General features: G+C 38.2%; 1 protein-coding gene across 2 annotated transcripts in view; it reads right to left on the bottom strand.

Moving 5' to 3' along the window:
• Positions 1–20,780, bottom strand: part of akt1 (v-akt murine thymoma viral oncogene homolog 1) — a 105,213-nt gene extending 84,433 nt beyond the window's left edge. The window contains exons 1-2 of one of the 2 annotated variants that reach the window (XR_013817763.1): positions 20,637–20,772; positions 6,203–6,314 (exon numbers count right to left, since the gene is read on the bottom strand). Coding sequence is in view for 1 of the 2 variants with exons in the window: in XM_079833197.1 (XP_079689323.1) it covers positions 6,203–6,251 (49 nt within the window). In the remaining variant the exon portion in view is untranslated. Of the gene's footprint in view, positions 1–6,202; positions 6,315–20,636 lie in introns of both variants that reach the window. The other variant, XM_079833197.1, reaches the window with a different exon arrangement.
• Positions 20,781–21,119: the final 339 nt, after the last annotated feature.

Raw genomic sequence — 21,119 nt, 5'->3', positions numbered from 1 at the left:
ATGATTTGATGCTCAAGAAACATTTATGATTATGATAGTTTCACAAATAGTTATGATAGTTCATATTTTTGTTATAACTGTGACTTTTTTAAGAGTCTTAAATGAATAGAAAGTTCAAAAGAACAGTTTATTTGAAATCTTTTGCAACATTATAAAGTTTTTAACGCAGTGTTAGGCTATTTGCAGGTCAATCTCACAATCCATAACATTTAAAAGGCACAATATGTAAGATTTCTGGATTAAAATACCCAAAAATCCCTAGAAAAGTGTTATATATTTTGTTGACTTGTGTACTTGCAGTATCCCAAATGTTTCCAAGAATGTTTAATTCCAGAGAAATCATAAATTTGAAAGGGGTCATGTGATGTGATTCTTGTCTTCTTTCTCTTTAGTGTGTTATATGCGTGTGTAAGATCTGCAGAGTTACAAAGCTCAAAGTCTCAAACCCAAAGAGATATTCTTTCTAAAAGTTAAGCCTTCCTAAAACGCTTCGTTCAAACACACCCCCACATCTCTACGTCAGTTTCATGACACCGCCCAAATGTAAACACACAAAGAAAGGCGGCGTAACTTTTATTCTCGCTGTAGTATTGTTGCCGCCGTGTCGTGGAGACGCTGTGTTTTTCGTAGCAAAAGTCAAACTACTTTGAAAACAATTAGAAAACAGTGGCTAAGCTTTAGTTACAACACTGTTCCAGAACAGTACAACCCAAATATTCGATTGTGTGCTGCACATTTTTCGGAGGACTGTTTCTAGCACCTGTGAGAGTACAGGCCATTTCTACGTCTTTGTCGTTTATACAATAACAAATGCAAACTTACCAATTATATACTTTCTGAAACTGCGGTGGTCCTAAAAGTGCAGCCTCCGTAAACACATTGCATTAAACCAAATACACAAAATAATCATCTCACCCCTTTAACCAGGACACAGTCCGTGTGTGTGTGTGTCGCGGAAGAAGAGGAAGCGCTCGCAGCAGAATAAAAGCTCCGCCCAATCAATTTGGATTTAGATTTATCGGCCAATATATCAGTTATCGGCATTCAAATATAAAGAATTATCTGTTATCAGTATCGGCCAAAGTCTTCATATCGGTGCAAAAACTCAAAATTATATAAAAATTTAGATTTAGATTTATCTTCCAATATATATCGGTTATCGACTCTCAAATATAAAGAATAATCGGTTATCAGTATCGGCCAAAGTCTTCATATCGGTGCAAAAACTCAATTATATAAAAATTTGGATTTAGATTTATCGGCCAATATATCAGTTATCGGCTTTCAAATATAAAGAATTATCTGTTATGAGTATCGGCCAAAATCTTCATATCGGTGCAAAAACCCAATATTATATAAATATTTGGATTTATATTTATCGGCCAATATATCGGTTAATGGCTCTCGTTACACACACATACATGAGCGGAAGAAGATGAAGCGCTCGACTGACAGAATAAAAGCTCCGGCCTATCAAGCCACATCTTTATTTTGAATAAGCGACATCTAGCGGCGAAAAATTACATATTGTGCCTTTAAATTATTATATAAAACATTGTAACTTGACATAATCTCAAATACATCCGGGCGATGCATTCTGAATGTATACACATGTAACATAAAAGTCTTTACTGGTACTTTTGATCAATTTAATGCATCTTTGATGAATAAAAGTATTAATATCTTTACAAAATCCCCAAACTGTTGAACGATAGTGTATATCAACGCAATATCTATAATAAACTACAAGTCTGATCACTTAGTAACAGCACACTCTCCTCAACAAGACACATGTAAAGAGACACATCAAACAAACATCTAAGGAATACACAAACAATTCGCTTTTGATTTCAGCATGATATAACCATAACTGAGGGAAGACTCAGACATTATTTCTAGTAAGTGGAAAACACACTTCCCGTCCCTGCGGACCCTCCATTCACATTTTTCTGTATCAGCCACTGAGATCTAAATAACGGTTCTCCCCCTTCGCCACCTCCTCCCTGTTTCCTGTTCTGGTTAACCAGACAGCCGTCTGACGTCACAGCGCAGTGGATCTTCTGCTAAAGCCATCACACACACCACTGTTTGTGTGTCTAAACAGCAACTCTGGTTAGCAGAATGGAAGTGATACGATTTCACTCGTCATGCATGTCCACAGTTGTGGTAACATTCAGAAATGTTTATAAAAGCACCTGAAAACCCCGAAGGCAACCATACAGCAACACAAACCAGCAAGCAGAGAGCAGCTTCCGTGATGTTAGTCATTTGCACATTAATATTTCAACACTAGGGATGCGTGATATATCGGTCACAATATCGGTATCGGCCGATATATGTTCATTTTTAATGCTATCGGCCCGATAAGAGAATTTGTCTGATATATTAAAGCTGATAAATAATGTATTATTTCCTTCATCTTAGACACTTCAGATGTGCACAGTTCATCATGATGGTTATGAATTGATTGAAATCACTTCAAAGTTCAGAGCAACATGAGCAGCGCAAGTCTGTCATATCGGCTACATAAAATCATAATTAAAACATCATAATTGTGTGTTTGGACATGGATTTAATGCTGAGACTTTTGTTTTTGTAATCAGACTCTCAAAAATTATTTAAAGAAATTATATAAAAAACAATATATCGGTTATCGGTTTTCAAATATAAAGAATTATCGGTATCGGGCAAAATGTTCATATCGGTGCTTCCCTACTCAACACATTCGAGTTCATCATATGCTCATTTATTGCAATTCTTCTTCTTACGATTGTTGGAACGGACGTCGTGACAGATCTTGTTCTTCCTGTACATCTGAGAGATATGGATTATTGAAAACCATGTGGGGCGGGGACTTGGTTCAACCCATCGATTGTTGATTGGATGCTGAGATGTGGGCGTGGCACTCAGAAATGAATGCGAGCCTGCAGTCGATTGTAAGAAAGAGGCGGGGCTTATGCAAATTAAACAACTGGAGAAGTCGGGGATACGTCACTAAAGAAAGATCGAGTAGGGATGCAAAGATATATCGGCCACAATATCCGTATTGGCAGATATTTGTGCATTTTTAATGTTATCGCTATCACCCCGATAAGAAAATTTGCCCGATATATTAAAGCTGATAAACAATGTAATATTTCCTTCAGCTGAGACACTTCAGATGTGCACTGTTCATCGTGATAGCGCAAGTCTGTAATTTTGGCTACATAAAATTAATAATCATAATTGTGTGCGTGGGAAATAATTGTGTCTTTAATGGTGACACTTTTGTTTTTGTAATCAGGCTCTCAAAAATTATATAAAAATTTGGATTTAGATTCATTGGCCAGTATTGGCCAATTATCGGTATTGGCCAAAATGTTCATATCAGTGCAAAAACTCTAAATTATATAAAACATTTTAATTAGATTTATCAGCCAATATATCGGTTAATGGCTCTCAAATGTAAAGAATTATCGGTATTGGCCAAAATTTTCATATCTGGGCAAAAACTCACAATTATATAAAAATTGGGATTTGCAAATAAATCAAAATTATATAAAGATTTTGATTTAGATTTAGATTTATCGGCCAATATATCGGTTATCAGTATTGGTGCAAAAAAAAATCAAAATTATATAAAATTTGGATTTAGACTTATCGGCCAACACATTGTTTATCGGTATCGGTGCAAAAACTCAAAATTATATATAAATCTAAATCCAAATTTTTCGGCCAATATATTGGTTATCGGTATCGGTGCAAAAACTCACAATTATATAAAATTTTGGACTTCCCAATATATTGTTTAATGGCTCTCAAATATAAAGAATTATCGGTTATCAGTATCGGCTAACATTTTCATATCAGTGCATCCCTAAGATCGAGTTGTGATATTTTTATTAAAAATACTTGGTAAAAAAAATGCACTGGTGTATCATTCACAATAACATAATAAAAGCATGCATTAATTGATGCGGCATGACTAGTCGCATCTATTCTAATCTTGGGGGTTTATTTGATTTGTTGTGCGATTTGTGTTTTAATAGCAGCATTTTCCCAATCAGAGCAGCTTCTGTGAGACGCCGTACTGAACAAAAGCAAAGTCAACTGTGCCAGACTTAAACTGATACCGTAGATCATTCGGGACGGTTTCCATCACAATACACAGGCCTAATGGAATCACCACAGGAAGTAAGCTCAGACACACACACACACGTAAACTAGACGAGAGTGAGTCCTCAGAGTCAAGCGGTGTTTGATCACCTCTGAATCTGGAGCACGTCCTGGGTCAATGTGAAGCGCTGCTTGTAACCTATTTTTCTTACCTAATATGACGCATGTGAAACAGGATATTCAACGAAAGAGAAAAACGCAGGGCGGGACTTGATTGGATGGTAAACATGTCTCTATATGGCACATGATGTCTCAATCTCCAACGCAGCATCAGCTCTTTTCTCTCAGCGTCTGAAACGCTTCGTTTAAGAATTCTCACTAAGCTCCGCCCCTCTGAGAGCTGCTCTGCTCTGATTGGTCAGAAAGCAAGCGCTCATTATCATATCGGAATCTCAGCTCTTGACATACAGTGATAGGAACAGTAACGATGGCGTGGGTTTGACCGTCTTCTGCACACTTTCGCATGAACTAACAATGTACAACACTTCTACAGCATTTATTAATAGTTATTAGTCAATGTTAGTTTAAAAATCAATAGTTGTATTTGTTAACAGTAATGCACTGTGAACTAACATGAACAAAATAAACGCTTTATTGCTCATTGTTAGTTCCTGTTAGCTGATGAGAGTGTATTCAGTCTTTAAAGAGCGATGAGGAATCACTCAAACGTACATTCATAAAGTCAAGAGTGAATCTAACATCAAGCCTGTGGGGGTTCAAAGTGTCCAGATCTTTATAAGAGTTAAGGGAAACTCCAGATTGTCTGTCTGTGTGTGTGTGTGTGTGTGTGTGTGTGTGAGTGAGAGAGAGAGTGAGTGTGTGTGCGTGTGACAGAGAGTGTGTGTGTGACAGAGAGTGTGTCAGTGTGAGTGCATGTGAGTGTGTGCGAGTGCATGTTAGTGTGAGCGAGTGAGTGTGTATGTGTGCGAGTGAGTGTGAGTGCGCGAGTGCACATTAGTGTGTGTGTGCGCGTGAGTGTATGTGTAATGTATGTGTGTGCGCGAGTGTGTGTATGTGCGTGAGTGAGTGTATGTGCGTGAGTGTGTGTGTGTGTGTGTGTGTGTGTGCGTGAGTGTGTGTATGTGCGTGAGTGTGTGTGTGAGTGTGTATATGTGCGTGAGTGTGTGTATGTGCGTGCGTGTGTATGTGTGTGAGCGTGCGTGTGTATGTGTGTGTGTGTATGTGCGTGAGTGCATATGTGTGTGTGTGTAAGTGTGTGAGTGTGTGTGTGTGTGTATATGTGCATGAGTGTGTGTATGTGCGTGCGTGTGTATGTATGTGTGTGCGTTTGTGCGTGCGTGTGTATGTGTGTGTATGTGCGTGAGTGTGTATATGCGTGGGTGCGTGTGTATGTGCGTGCGTGTGAGCGCGAGTGCGTGCGTGTGCGAGTGCGTGCGTGTGTGTGCGTGCGCGTGTGTGCATGCGCGTGAGAGTGCGTGCGTGTGTATGTGCGTGTGTGTGTGTGTGTGCGTGTGTATGTGCGTGCGTGTGTGTGTGCGTGAGAGCGAGAGTGCGTGCGTGTGTATGTGCGTGTGTGCATGCGCATGTGTGTGTGCGTGCGTGTATGTGCGTGAGTGTGTGTATGTGCGTGCGTGTGTATGTATGTGTGTGCGTGCGTGTGTATGTGTGTGTGTGTGCGTGAGTGTGTATATGCGTGGGTGCGTGTGCGAGTGCGTGCGTGTATGTGCGTGTGTGTGTGTGCGTGTGTATGTGCGTGCGTGTGTGTGTGCGTGAGAGCGAGAGTGCGTGCGTGTGTATGTGCGTGTGTGCATGCGCATGTGTGTGTGCGTGCGTGTATGTGCGTGAGAGCGAGAGTGTGTGCTTGTGTATGTGTGTGTGTGTGTATGTGCCTGCGTGTGTGTGTGTGTGCGTGTGTAAACAGCCTGAAGGGAACCCTATTGAGCTGCTGTGATGCTCTGTTCTCTCTGCCTCTTGTATGTTGTCTGTAATTCGTTCTTCCCCTCACATTTGCCTCGAGGCGCTGAAACATACATGTGTGTTATCAAAGCTGATCAATCCCTGCTACAGAACACACACACACACACACCTCGCTTGTGCAGCCACCCCTCCTTCACGATCACCCCGTCCGTCGTCATGCTCTCCAGCGGCAGCCCGTCAGTCTATCCTTCACTCCGGCTGAGCCTCTTCACACGGGTCGCCTGCGAGGAGATCACACACACATTTCACTATAAACACTTACAGTAGAGACCAACATCCCATTAAACACACAAGAGAATCATGGAAACATGCATTTATTAAAGTTAGTCTGGGATCAGAAATGAATATTTTTATTCAGCAAAGATGCAATTGATGTTTTCAACACTGATAATAATCATAAATGTGTGTTGAGCATCAGATCCTCATATGAGAAGGATCATGTGACACTGAAGACTGGAGTAATGATGCTGAAAATCTCAGGAATAAATTAAACTTTACTATATATTCACATAGAGAACATCTGATTTACACTGGAAAAATATTTAACAATTTTTACTGTATTTTTGATCACATAAATGCCGCCGAAGTGACATCAAAATCTCTTTTTATAAAAAATGATCCATCACAAATGAAAGGATTTGTCCGTTTACTGTAAGAACCCAGCACACAACAATATTATTAAAGGCTGTAATGCTCAGTAAACATGTCAAAGTATTATCATTAATAATATTCAGACTGCACTGCCAAGATTGCTGAAGGTAATCTGTCCTTCATAAAGCTCTTCGACACGTTGAATAAGTTAATCAGCGATCACATTATTACAGTATATCCACAACAATAAATGCAGCGTTGACTGTCAGGCGCTCATCGCAGAGATAATGAGTCTCAGTATCACACTCGCTGCACAAGCAACCACTTCCTGTGCGAAAGGAAGACGACTTCAAAGGCTGGCAGCATCATGAACAAACACACACACACACACACACACACACACGTTGACCAGTGACTGCCTGCTTACTTTAAGTCACCTGATTGGCCCAAAGCGTCAGCGGCAGCTTCCTTATACGATACTATATATGGCATAATTTCAGAGAAACAAAAAATATCTGACCGAAAATGAATTTCCGGTGTTGGCCGAGACAGTGGGAGGTTTAATTAGCATTTCTCGACTTTGTTTGTCATTGATAATCAAGATATTTTCTGTCTTCAGTGAACAATTTCTGATTCATGAACAAAACTAAACTAAACATTGATGTGAAACAAAGCTTTCTGTCAACGTATTAACTAAATACAAACAATAAATGTGGTTTTGTGTCTCTTTAAAGGTGCAGTGTGTAAGTTTTTATGAGGATCCATTGACAGAAGTGCAGTATAATATACACTTATCTAAAGGATTATTAGGAACACCCGTTCAATTTCTCATTAATGCAAGTATCTAATCAACCAATCACATGGCAGTTGCTTCAATGCATTTAGGGGTGTGGTCCTGGTCAAGACAATCTCCTGAACTCCACACTGAATGTCAGAATGGGAAAGAAAGAGGATTTAAGCAATTTTGAGCGTGGCATGGTTGTTGGTGCCAGACGGGCCGGTCTGAGTATTTCACAATCTGCTCAGTTACTGGGATTTTCACGCACAACCATTTCTAGGGTTTTCAAAGAATGGTGTGAAAAGGGAAAAGCATCCAGTATGCGGCAGTCCTGTGGGAGAAAATGCCTTGTTGATGCTAGAGGTCAGAGGAGAATGGGCCGACTGATTCAAGCTGAATAGAAGAGCAACTTTGACTGAAATAACCACTCGTTACAACCGAGGTCTGCAGCAAAGCATTTGTGAAGCCACAACACACACAACCTTGAGGCGGATGGGCTACAACAGCAGAAGACCCCACCGGGTACCACTCATCTCCACTACAAATAGGAAAAAGAGGCGACAATTTGCACAAGCTCACCAAAATTGGACAGTTGAAGACTGGAAAAATGTTGCCTGGTCTGATGAGTCTGGATTTCTGTTGAGACATTCAGATGGTAGAGTCAGAATTTGGCGTAAACAGAATGAGAACATGGATCCATCATGCCTTGTTACCACTGTGCAGGCTGGTGGTGGTGGTGTAATGGTGTGGGGGATTGTTTCTGACCATGTCCATCCCTTTATGACCACCATGTCCCCATCCTCTGATGGCTACTTCCAGCAGGATAATGCACCGTCACAAAGCTCCAATCATTTCAAATTGTTTTCTTGAACGTGACAATGAGTTCACTGAACTAAAATGGCCGCCACAGTCTCCAGATCTCAACCCAATAGAGCATCTTTGGGATGTGGTGGAACGGGAGCTTCGTGCCCTGGATGTGCATCCCACAAATCTCCATCAACTGCAAGATGCTCTCCTATCAATATGGGCCAACATTTCTAAAGAATGCTTTCAGCTCCTTGTTGAATCAATGCCACGTAGAATTAAGGCAGTTCTGAAGGCGAAAGGGGGTCAAACACAGTATTAGTGTGTGTTCCTAATAATCCTTTAGGTGAGTGTGTATAACTATGTTTTCAGTGGAGAATAAAGACCTTACATAATGAACCGTTTATTACCTTAGAATGAGCCGTTTCTATCTACACACACCGCGGGTCACCTAATGCTGCGCTCACAGCAGACATGAATAGTCTAGAGGTCCTGCGGCGTGATGGACGCCCTTCCGCCTCATTCGCGCGAATTACGTGAATTTTATTTGGTGCTTTTTGTGCATTCACGCGTTAGAAGTGAATTTGCGTCTGGGTTGAACGCCCGGGTTGAAAATGTTTAACTTTGCCGTCAATTCGCGCTGCGTTAACCAATCAGGAGCCTGCTCGCTGTTGTCACGTGGTAAAGTGACGTGATGAGAAACCCTGCATAATTTAAAAATACTACTATTGTGTCACAAAATGTAGTTTTAAGACTTTTCCAGGTGAGAATGTAGTTGTTTAAAGTTCAAATCCAGTGTTGGGGAAGATACTCTGAAACAGTAGTTTGACAAGCTACAAGCTACTTATAAATTAAAGTAGTTAAACTACAGTCAAGCTACCCTTCTGAAAAAGTAGTTAGATACACTACAAGTTACTACCAAAATGTAGCTAGCTACATCGATTTTGATTTTTTTTTTACAATTAAATTGTATATTTACAAAAATTAAAATTAGCCCATGATTCGGCGGTCGGCCGAAACTTTACTGTATTAAGTTTTAAATATGGATATTTTTCTTATACAAACGCATCGATTCGCTTCAGAAGGCCTTTATTAACACCCCAAAGCCACGTGGAGCAGTTAAATGATGGATAGATGCACTTTTATGGACTTCAAAAACAGAGCAACTATTACTGCTATAATAACGCTTGGATTAGCCTGGACTTTATTAGTATATATAACTAACTCTATTAGTATATATATATATATATATATTAGTCTACTTTTATTTGTGTACACTCACAATAACAACAAAGGCCGTGACTCAGGGAACAGATTATTTTGCACTCCAAACACTGTCTTAGATTAAAAAATATATTTAGTTTATTAAACGCAAAGTTTTTCATTTCAAAAGCATTTCTAAATTCAGTTCATATTTCCAACAAACGAAATTCCGAGCCAAAATAACGAAGTGGTAAAAAAAAAAACCGTTTGAGTTACCACCATGCAAATTCAAACATTTCGCTCGTCACTGTATGTGGCAGCAATGCGTCACCATAACCTGGGCGTATGTAAAAGTGGATCATTCTTTACAGATGATGGGATGTTTGGACAGAAGACGAGTTTTTTCGCCGTCATTTTGTAATATTTTTTTATCGACTTTTAGAAAATATCGCAAAAGTTTTGTGCAAATCTGTAATGGAAACGCGGCTACTGATAAGTGCGCTAAGCCAGGACCAAACAATTTCATGCAGATACAGGGGGGTGGTCGGTCAATTTGGATGTTTACTTTTTGGTCAATGGGGATATTTAGCTTTTATTGCCAAAATAAGTCAAATCAAAGTCATCATTCATTTTATTATTATTTGAAATATACTAGGGGTGCACCGAAATTTCGGCCGCCGAAAATGTTCAGCCGAAAATGGCATTATCGGTTTCGGACCGAAATAAAAAAAACTGCCGAAAACGTAAACCGAAAATGAATGTGACCCGCCCCTCCCATCCGTGCGCAAGCGCTTAAAGCCTTGTTTATACTTGACGCGTCCGCAAGAGTGCGAGGGTGCGCGCGGCAAAAATGACGTCAATGCGGTGCGCAAGACCCCATTTCGCCTGGCGGTGTGCAGCGCATTTTTTGTAACAGCGCGCGTGACTCCGCATCCGAAGATGAACGAGTTCTAGGCGAATCTAGTCAAGCATGACTCATGTCTCATCACACCGGCACCCAGTTTGCACATACAAATTGGGTGCTTATATTTACAAAATGAGTCTACAAAAGCAGAAATAAGCCCTTTTAAATAACGATCCATGTTTAATTATGTACGAAACTAAATGAAAATGTTTAGTGAAATTAGGAAATATTTAAAGCTACACTGTGTAACTTTTTTAGTTTATTCTTAGCTAAAAACACTTAGTTCTTTCAAAAATATGTGCTCATTAATGTATATTTACTTCTTTCAAGTAATAAAATATTCTCGTAAGTTTATAATATGCCATTGAAAATACATACAGGTGAGGGTTCGAATGCGGGTCGCCATTTTGCCCCTCCATCTTGAAAGTACATCAGCCAAAGAGGGACATACCCATAAATTCAAGCTTCGCGTTTTAACACTCGATGGCACCGTGTCGAATGTGGACGAGGTCGAACTGGAAGCCATGTTAATCTTGGACTAAATCGGCCACCGTAGGAGTTAAAACGAAATCGGAATTGAGAGGAACAGAAACTAATATTCACTGGATGGTCATTTACCTTTTAACCGCTAGATGGGGGAAAATATCACGTAGCTTTAAGAGATCGTTAATTTAGTTGTATACATGTGTGCATATATTTTGTTCTCATCTCATGTCACAAGTAATGTCAAGGTTTACTGAGTTTTACACAATCCTTTTGTAGCGTGGTTTTTGGTGAAGCGTACTAAAATAAATATCATCACCTGAGTACATTAGCCCACTTCTTCTCGACGTTTTCCTGATGGTTTATAAAACAATTACTCCGAGTCGCCCTCTGTCGTTTCAAAGAATTGCACAACGGCGAGCGCGAAGGCTCAAGCTTTGTTTATTCTTTCGCCTGGCTCCGCGGCGCGAAAATACCGGGTTTGAGGTTTTTGCTTTGTTATATGTACAGATACAAGTAAATGTGCATTCACTTGTTACTTTAATTATAATTTCAGACACTATCCAGTATGAGAAAACAGGAAAACGTGTAGTTTGGTGTTGATATGTATGAGCATTTACACTTCACATGCAGTTTCATATACAGTGTGTTAACGTTGCAAACTATTGCCATCTTCGTGCTTTTGCAAACTGGATGCTCCGACTTGCTGTAGAGTCCTCAAACCCAGTAGAGGTGTGCCCATGTAGATGAGCCCATAAATCTGCATTTTCAGTGGCGTGTGGCGTCAACTTAGTGTCTTTCAGTGTGTGGCGTTATTTTAACGCGTGGCGGCGTGAGACGTTATTTAACGCTTGGCGGCGTTATGAAAACGGCGTTTTAATATTAATACGCCTATGAAAAGCACGCGAATTCTGACCCATTTGGCTTTCGATATTTATACTCGACACGCTCGCCGTTGTGCTATTAAGTTTCACTCACGGTTGAGCAGTTATCACGCGACACGTCTGCCTATCAAAGATTAAGCGTGTCAGCGGTATGAGAACAAATAGAGACGTATCCAGCTGAACTACCCATTGCCAGAAGCGACAATCCCCTTGACTACTGGCGCGCGAACGAAGGCCGCTTTCCATTGCTTGCGCGGATTGCACACAGGTATTTATCTGCCCCAAGCACCAGCACAAACTGTGCACAGACAGACTATTCACTGCGCCATCTCATGTTCTTAATGAGAACCATTCTGTGATTTTCTTTGTAATTATTCAGATAATTGTGGATTTTTTTTGCACAACTGTTAAAAACTATTTTATTTGATGAAACATAAAACTTGAAGAATAATATTATTTGGTATTATTATTTAAATGTATTGTAAAAAATAAAAATATTTTAGGTTTTGTTATGTAACTTAATAAAAGTTTGATTATTTTATTGGTTTGTGATTTTTTTTTTCTTCATTTCAGATCCATTAAATTCAAGCAATATATATATATATATAAAAGTTTTTAAAAGAAGCCATTTTCGGCTTCAGTTTCGGTTTTCGGCCAAGTGCATCCTAAATTTTCGGTTTCGGCCCAGATTTTTCATTTCGGTGCATCACTAAAGTATACTCAATGATGATGGTTTATATAGTGTATAATATGATACAATTTTGACATTAGTTTTTACTAGGGGTGAAACGGTACACAAAACTGGCGGTTCGGTACGAGTTCGGTACAGCAGTTTTACAAAATGGCTTTTTATTCATTTTTATTAAACAGTGGTTTACTGAAGAAGAAAAAAAGTGTCTGTCCTTGAATTAATTAAATTATAACTAAAAGTTAATTGAAGATATTGCTGTAAACTATATAGGGAGCCCTTGCTTGCAGATTAATATTAAAGGTTAACAACAGAGCCCAAACTATTAGCCTAAGGTTCAGTTGATATTAATCAACCCTCAAATAACACATTGTATGTAAACATGTAAACTTCACATAAGGCAGTTTTTGCATTAACTTCTGAATCTAATTATAAAAAAGCTTTTTCTCCAATTCGTTGTTGAAATATGATAATTTATACAGTGTCTGTCATTTTCATGACAGGTTTATTTAACATGCATGAAATAATCAAGACATCCCTAACAGTTTAAGTAGAATATAATGAATATAACGGCTAATATAGAGCATAAATTTAGTGAAAGAGTTGATGGTAAATGTAATGCTAACATTACAAGACATTGTTTAGTTTACAAGCAGTTATATTGAGATCTTTCCGCCGTTGAAACACTGATTGAGCGATTACACCACATATGATATGTGACAGTAAGTTGTAATGTATCCTCAACATACCTTCAGATGTTCATTCATGTTTATTCTTTATTAAGAGATGATCGATCGCCTTCACAGATGATCGCGGCCGCTTGAACTGTGTTCAGTGATCAGTCGCGCCACATAGAGCGTCAAAACGGCATTTATCGTTTGAATTTCGTGATAAAATGGACTGAATACTTAATATGTTCGCGTGGGAACTCGGATTGAAGTGTTTTCCGCACTTAAAACAAGCTTGCACTCGGAAACCGTTCAGTACACGCATGCACCGCACAGAAAGCCCTGTACCGAAATGGTTTGGTACGAATACGTTTACCGTTACACCCCTAGTTTTTACCTATTTGTCCCTTGGAATTGTCCTAACTTTTCCCCCTATACGGCAACCCTGCTGTACCAGGTGACCTGTAAATGTTTCCATTGAAGTTTTGCGAAAATGTCCTTTTTCCAATGGCCTGAAAAACCACCTCATGCGAGTGTAACAACTTTTTTGCGATTTATGGGAGTTTTTGCGAAATTGACTTCTGTGACTACTGACTACTATTCGCGGCTACTGTTTTTAGTGGGGTCCCGTTTCACGGTTGCACAGCTGAGATCACATTACAGCCGAGAATAAATCTGTCATTTATGTAAATCAAACAATAAAAACCAAAGATAAACTCACTCAATGCTCTTGAACGAAGGAGTAGAAAACGAACGCAAAATGGCGACCCAAACCTAACAACAAAAGCAATGATAAAACAGTCTAAATACAGTCCCAGTATATGCTGGGAACACCAGTATCAGAAAATAGTAGTTTTTAATTCTTGCCTGAACTCAGTATTTACTTCACCACAGACTCGTTTTAATCAGTGTATTTCAACAACGAGCTCGAGGACACACATACTTTATCTTTAATAAGATAATCTGACGTTGGTATTACCGAGACAGCTTTGCACTTAAGTTGCCTAGATCCAGGCATAAATTGGTTTTGATTTAAAGACATTCACGGCCTATCATCTGCGCGTTGAACTGCAATTATCAGAGGCAGCTGAGCGAACGAAATAGTGTATATATACAGTAGTCAGGTGTGTTGCCATTCGGGAAAGCGAACGGCTTTTGAAGCAGGTCGGCGGAGCGCATGTAAGTTTTGAACATATTCTTTAGTCCTGTTGCACGACTCTAGTAGCTTGTTTCTCCTACTAATATTTTATTTCGTTGTGTGTGATTTTTAGCCTTGTATTACTGACATAGGCAATTGCAAAATTGCATTTGAATAAGATAATCTGACGTTGGTATTACCTTTCCTCTTTTCCTCCTCTTTCCCGCCCTACTCTAGCCTGTGCTACACTGAGAAATGTACACGGACCAAGTATTTCAGGCACTTGTTGCGCTCACTCGACTCTTCACGACCAATCGCTTATTGTACCCCCAAGTTGTAAGTCGCTTTGGATAAAAGCGTCTGCTAAATGCATAAATGTAAATCTTTAAAATGCCCAATTTAAATGTTTTTATTTGAGTGCTAAATATGAAATAAATGCAATCTGAGTGTTTGCTTCATAAAAGAAAGACAGGAGGTGGTAGGTTGTGTGTGGTTTTCACACACACACACACACACACACACACTCAAGTGGATGGCACACAGCCAGAGTGTGAATGAACCCAATAACCTGCCCCGGGGTCACATGATCTGCCCTTCAGCCTCGGCCCCCCCGCCCTGTTTACAGTCATTCACAACTCCGGCACACGGTCCATAAACTCAAGCCCCATTCAATGCAAATGAGAGGCATGTGTTCAGGCAGTTATAGGCATAACATTATATCCTCATATTGTGTTGGTCCCGCTTTTGCTGACCCAGTCGTCTAGCCGTCACAATCAGGCAAGACGCTTAAATCCTTACGCTTGGCCATTTTTCCTGCTTCTAACACATCAACTCTGAGGACAAAATGTTCACTTGCTGCCTAATATATCCCACCAACAGGTCATCAGTGACCGGTCATAATGTTATGCCTGATCGTTGTGTTTGTAAGTAACCCAGCGGCCGCATTGAGTTCTCTTTCGCGCTTGAACGGACACAGAATTGTCTGCTTTGTCGAGTATCCTCATTATTGCTGGACCAGAATGTGCATTTTACTTTCGGTTTAGAATTCGTGCCAATTTGACAAAATGTTCACTTGCTGCCTAATATATCCCACCCACTAACAGATCATCAGTGTTGTTCACTGTGTGACTCGTCTAGAGTTTGATCTTTAGTTCCAGGGGTTTGCTCTGTCTTCACTGTAAAGCTCACAGGATCAGTAGAAGTGCAATCTCTCCAATCAGACTCACTCAAGGAGGCGAGGACAGTCATATGATGCCACCACTAACACACAATGCGCTCGACTGTCTCGGAGCTTCTGCATTCTTGACATTTCGCATGTTCCTGGCGGCACGCGCGTATCGAAGGAACTCAGAGTCGTCCGCAGAAGAAGGCCAAACATCCCCTCAGCATCTTCCCCATCTCAGCAGGACAGACAGGCCGCCATTTTATGTGCTGTATATATAAATATATGACGACTTTTCCTTCACTTTTCCAATTTAAAAAGTACAATATGTATGGCTATAATCATCATATAAAGCGACATGGGTTTAGTTTTAGATGAAAAGCTGAAGACAGTTTTTGATTGACTCATTTCTGTTGTAAAAACTGATTTCAAAATGTAAAAAATATATTGCACAAAATGAGAACAATAACGTTAATATTAATATTATAAGTGCGAATCAAAAAATTAAAACCGCATTTAAAAAATATAACAAGCATGATTTCATCTCTTAAATGTGTGTGTGTGTGTGTGTGTGTGTGTGTGTGTGTGTGTGTGTGTGTGTGTGTGTGTGTGTGTGTGTGTGTGTGTGTGTGTGTGTGTGTGTGTGTGTGTGTGTGTGTGTGTTTTGGTCATAATTTAGACTTTTAAGTCAAAATTTTGTCTAAAATTATTTTTTAATTTTTATCTCAGAACTTTTAAATTCCCAACTTCAACTGTTCATCTAACAATGACTTAGCATGTCATATTTGTGACTTTTTATCTAATAATGAGGACTTTGCATGTCATATATTTGACTTTATCTAATAATGAGGACTTTTAAAATCATATTTTCAACATTTGATCTTATAATTATGACTTAGCATGTCATATTTTTGGCTTTATCTAATAATGAGGACTTTTAAAATCATATTTTCAACATTTTTTCTAATAATGACTTTTAAAATCATATTTTCAACATTTGATCTTATAATTATGACTTAGCATGTCATATTTGTGACTTTTTATCTACTAATGAGGACTTTTAAAATCATATTTTCAACATTTGATCTTAATTATGACTTAGCATGTCATATTTTTGACTTTATCTAATAATGAGGACTTTTAAAATCATATTTGTGACTATATCTAATAATGAGGACTTTTAAAATCATATTTTCAACATTTGATCTTATAATTATGACTTAGCATGTCATATTTGTGACTTTTTATCTACTAATGAGGACTTTTAAAATCATATTTTCAACATTTGATCTTAATTATGACTTAGCATGTCATATTTTTTACTTTATCTAATAATGAGGACTTTTAAAATCATATTTGTGACTCTATATCTAATAATGAGGACTTTTAAAATCATATTTTCAACATTTTATCTTATAATTTTGACTAAGCATGTCATATTTGTGACTTTTTATCTACTAATGAGGACTTTTAAAATCATATTTTCAACATTTGATCTTATAATTATGACTTAGCATGTCATATTTGTGACTTTTTATCTACTAATGAGGACTTTTAAAATCATATTTTCAACATTTGATCTTAATTATGACTTAGCATGTCATATTTGTGACTTTTTATCTACTAATGAGGACTTTTAAAATCATATTTTCAACATTTGATCTTATAATTATGACTTAGCATGTCATATTTGTGACTTTTTATCTACTAATGAGGACTTTTAAAATCATATTTTCAACATTTGATCTTAATTATGACTTAGCATGTCATATTTTTTACTTTATCTAATAATGAGGACTTTTAAAATCATATTTGTGACTCTATATCTAATAATGAGGACTTTTAAAATCATATTTTCAACATTTTATCTTATAATTTTGACTAAGCATGTCATATTTGTGACTTTTTATCTACTAATGAGGACTTTTAAAATCATATTTTCAACATTTTATCTCTTAATTATGACTATGATAATTGAAATGAGCTGATCAGTAATATAGTTGAATAAATTTCTTCAGCAAGGATGCATTGAATTGATCAGAAGTGAAATGTATAATGTTACAAAAGAGTCTATTTAAAATAAATACTGTTCTTTTCAAAATTCCTATTCATCAAAGAATCCAGAAAAAACATTTCCAACTCTGATAATAATCATAAATGTGTGTTGAGCATCATATCAGAGTGATTTGTGAAGGATCATGTGACACTGAAGACTGGTGTAATGATGCTGAAAATCACAGGAATAAATTACATTTTAAAATATATTAAAATAGAAATACATTGGAATAATATTTGACAATATTACTGTTTTTTTATTTAAATAAATGCAGTCTTGGTGAGCATAAGAGACTAAAAACATTAAAACTTTTGAACGTATATAATATATATGATGATTACAGTCATAAATACTGTACTTTCTAAAGTGGAAAGTGAAGAAAAGGCTCAATAATAAGAGTGTCTAATGCTTTAATTTGTCTGATTTCTAAAACGTGTAGAAAGTGTCTAAAGCAGCCGGTCATCAGAATCAAAGCCTGAAGTAAACCAGGGGGTGTTCCAGAAAGCAAGCTTAACTTACCCTGAACTCTGCTGGATTAACCCTGAAGGTTTGCTGCTTCCTAAAACCAGTCCCAGAGTAAGTTCAGTCAACTCTGAGTATGTTCCCGGTTAACACAAGAGCGCCATTCTACTTCCTCTTCTTCTTTAGTTTAGTGACAATTTACATTTCGTTTAATAAGTGTTCTATATTCACTGAGAATAAGGATTATCTTGTTTGTTTGTATTGAGATGACAATAAATTAATAATAAACATATTTGAATTGAACTAACATTTAACTACTTATGCTCTGGGAGCATTTCCGCCTGGATTTGGCCGACCCACATTGAAAAGCTTCCCACACACACACACACACACACACACACACACACACACACACACACACACACACACACACACACACACACACACACACACACACACACACACACACACAGTGTCTCTAAACACACAATACCGCTGTCATTTTACAGTCATTTTACCCTCTGAAGGTTCATAAAGCACTGCTAAAGCTGATACACATCAGAGTATTTGTTGTCTGAGCTGTAATAACCCCCCAAAAAGAGGCGCTTTTTGATATTTTTGGTTATAAATTGATTGCTGAAAGTGTGTAACTCAGGCCCTGTGAGCTCTAGCACCCTGCAGACAGTTTGGGCCGTAAACACTAGAGTCCAGAAAATACTGGAGAAAAGATTTTTGTTTGTATCATGTGTGCAAGATTTATTCAAATGGATATGAATGGAGGAGTTTGACCTTTTTTATGTAATCATATTTTCAACACTTTATCTACTAATGTGGACTTTTAAAATCATATTTTCAACACTTTTTCTACTAATGTGGACATTTAAAATCATATTTTCAACATTTGATCTTATAATTATGACTTAGCATGTCATATTTTTGACTTTATCTAATAATGAGGACTTTTAAAATCATATTTTTAACATTTGATCTTATAATTATGAATTAGCATGTCATATTTGTGACTTTTTATCTACTAATGAGGACTTTTAAAATCATATTTTCAACATTTGATCTTATAATTATGAATTAGCATGTCATATTTGTGACTTTTTGTCTACTAATGAGGACTCTTAAAATCATATTTTCAACATTTGATCTTATAATTATGAATTAGCATGTCATATTTGTGACTTTTTATCTACTAATGAGGACTCTTAAAATCATATTTTCAACATTTGATCTTATAATTATGAATTAGCATGTCATATTTGTGACTTTTTATCTACTAATGAGGTCTCTTAAAATCATATTTTCAACATTTGATCTTATAATTATGACTTAGAACATGTGATAAACATGTATTTGTTGTCTGAGCTGTAATAACCCCCCAAAAAAGAGGCACTTTTTGATATTTTTGGTTATAAATTGATTGCTGAAAGTGTGTAACTCAGGCCCTGTGAGCTCTAGCACCCTGCAGACAGTTTGGGCCGTAAACACTAGAGTCCAGAAAATACTGGAGAAAAGATTTTTGTTTGTATCATGTGTGCAAGATTTATTCAAATGGATATGAATGGAGGAATATGACCTTTTTTATGTAATCCCATAATTTTGTATGTAATCCCCGTGTCATTCAGCCGATATGGAAGTGAGTTAAACTGCAGTTCATGGACTGGCCACTAGAGGCAGACTCCAGAAGGAGCAGAATCTCATTGAGCTCATGATCAAATGCCCAACTTTACAGCAGAAGAACACATGTTTACAGTCTGGGACAAACTGTGGTTTGGTCTATATGGCTAATTTTGCCCTTCATGACGACTGTGAGGGGGGCGAATTATTTTATAACTCATTCGTTTACATTATATAAATCCTTAAAGTTCTGCATAATTAAGGGCGTGGCCACTTTGAGTGACAGGTGGATTGTCGTTTGTCTGTTAGTCATCGCGTCACCTCAGCTCCGCCCACGTCCCGCCTCTTTGCCCATTTCCTGTTATCCGGGAGTGAAGCGCGATGACAAGATGGCCGACTTTACGCTTCAATGGGAAACGGCCCAAACTGTCTGCAGGGTGCTAGAGCTCACACTTTCATAACTACAAAATACAACAAATTTTGTTCTATTAATATAAGTATATTAATTATATAACACGCATCTGAACACAAGTCATTTTTGTAACCGAAAGTTGGGGTTATCCTCAAACATGCCACATAACCTGCTTTGCGGAATCACAAATCAGTGTTTACAGCGAATGACAGCGTCTTCGGCTCAGCTCAGGTGACTCTTTGACACATGATTAAATGAGAATATGTACTATATCCATGTTAGACTTGATCAAATGCATCCCATAATCCAGGTCGAAACACCTGACATCACCTGAGCTCGCGCTGATGAATGATTAACGGGAGAAACAGGCGGTGTGTTCCGCACATGGCGCTTGTAAACACGGCGGGACTGTCACGCAGAGACGCTGGAATGCGTGAGAATAAAGAGAAACGTAGCAATTTTGTACCGTTGTAGCGCCGGGCGTGCGCGTGCGCGCGTTCTTAAAGTGACACAAAGTGCCACCATCCGCCAGATGATTAAAGACGCGGATACACACCAGCCCTGCCCGCGTGGAGCGGTTTAATGCGAGACAGTTTTATTTTAGGCCTCTGAGAGAGGAATAACCGCATCCTATTGAACACAGCCAGAGCTTAACGCGTCAAACTGAATGGAGAGAGACTTTACCGGGACAGATCTCACTGGGGGCTCCGGCGCATTGCTCGCTGCTTCGGCTGCTACTTTAATCCCGCTGAACACAGGTAAAAGTGTTTTGATGAGCACGAGCGTGTCCTCGCCTCTCCTCCTCCCCACAGCGCGAGACTCCAGTCTGAGAGAGACTCCGCGGAGAGCGGCGCGCTGGGTCCTAGAGCCCGCCGGATCAACACACACACACACACACCAACTTTAGATTTAAATAGGCATTTCTCGAGACATTATTTATTTTAGATTATTATTTATTTATTAATATATTATTTACAATTTTAAATGGGGAAAAAACAGATTTTTAAAATATCTTTGTACAATAATTTAGTAATATATTATTTCCGAGTTTATTTTTTTATTTTGCATTCTTAGATTTTTAAAAGTAATTTTTAATTTATTTTAAACGATTTATTAATATATTTTTTCCGAGTTTAATTGGGGGGAAAATCCCAGATTTTTTAAATA

The sequence above is a fragment of the Gobio gobio genome (assembly GCF_949357685.1).
Source record: "Gobio gobio genome assembly, chromosome: 13".
In the NCBI taxonomy this organism is placed as follows: Eukaryota; Metazoa; Chordata; class Actinopteri; order Cypriniformes; family Gobionidae; genus Gobio; species Gobio gobio.
This window is presented reverse-complemented; position numbering and strand designations above follow the sequence as displayed.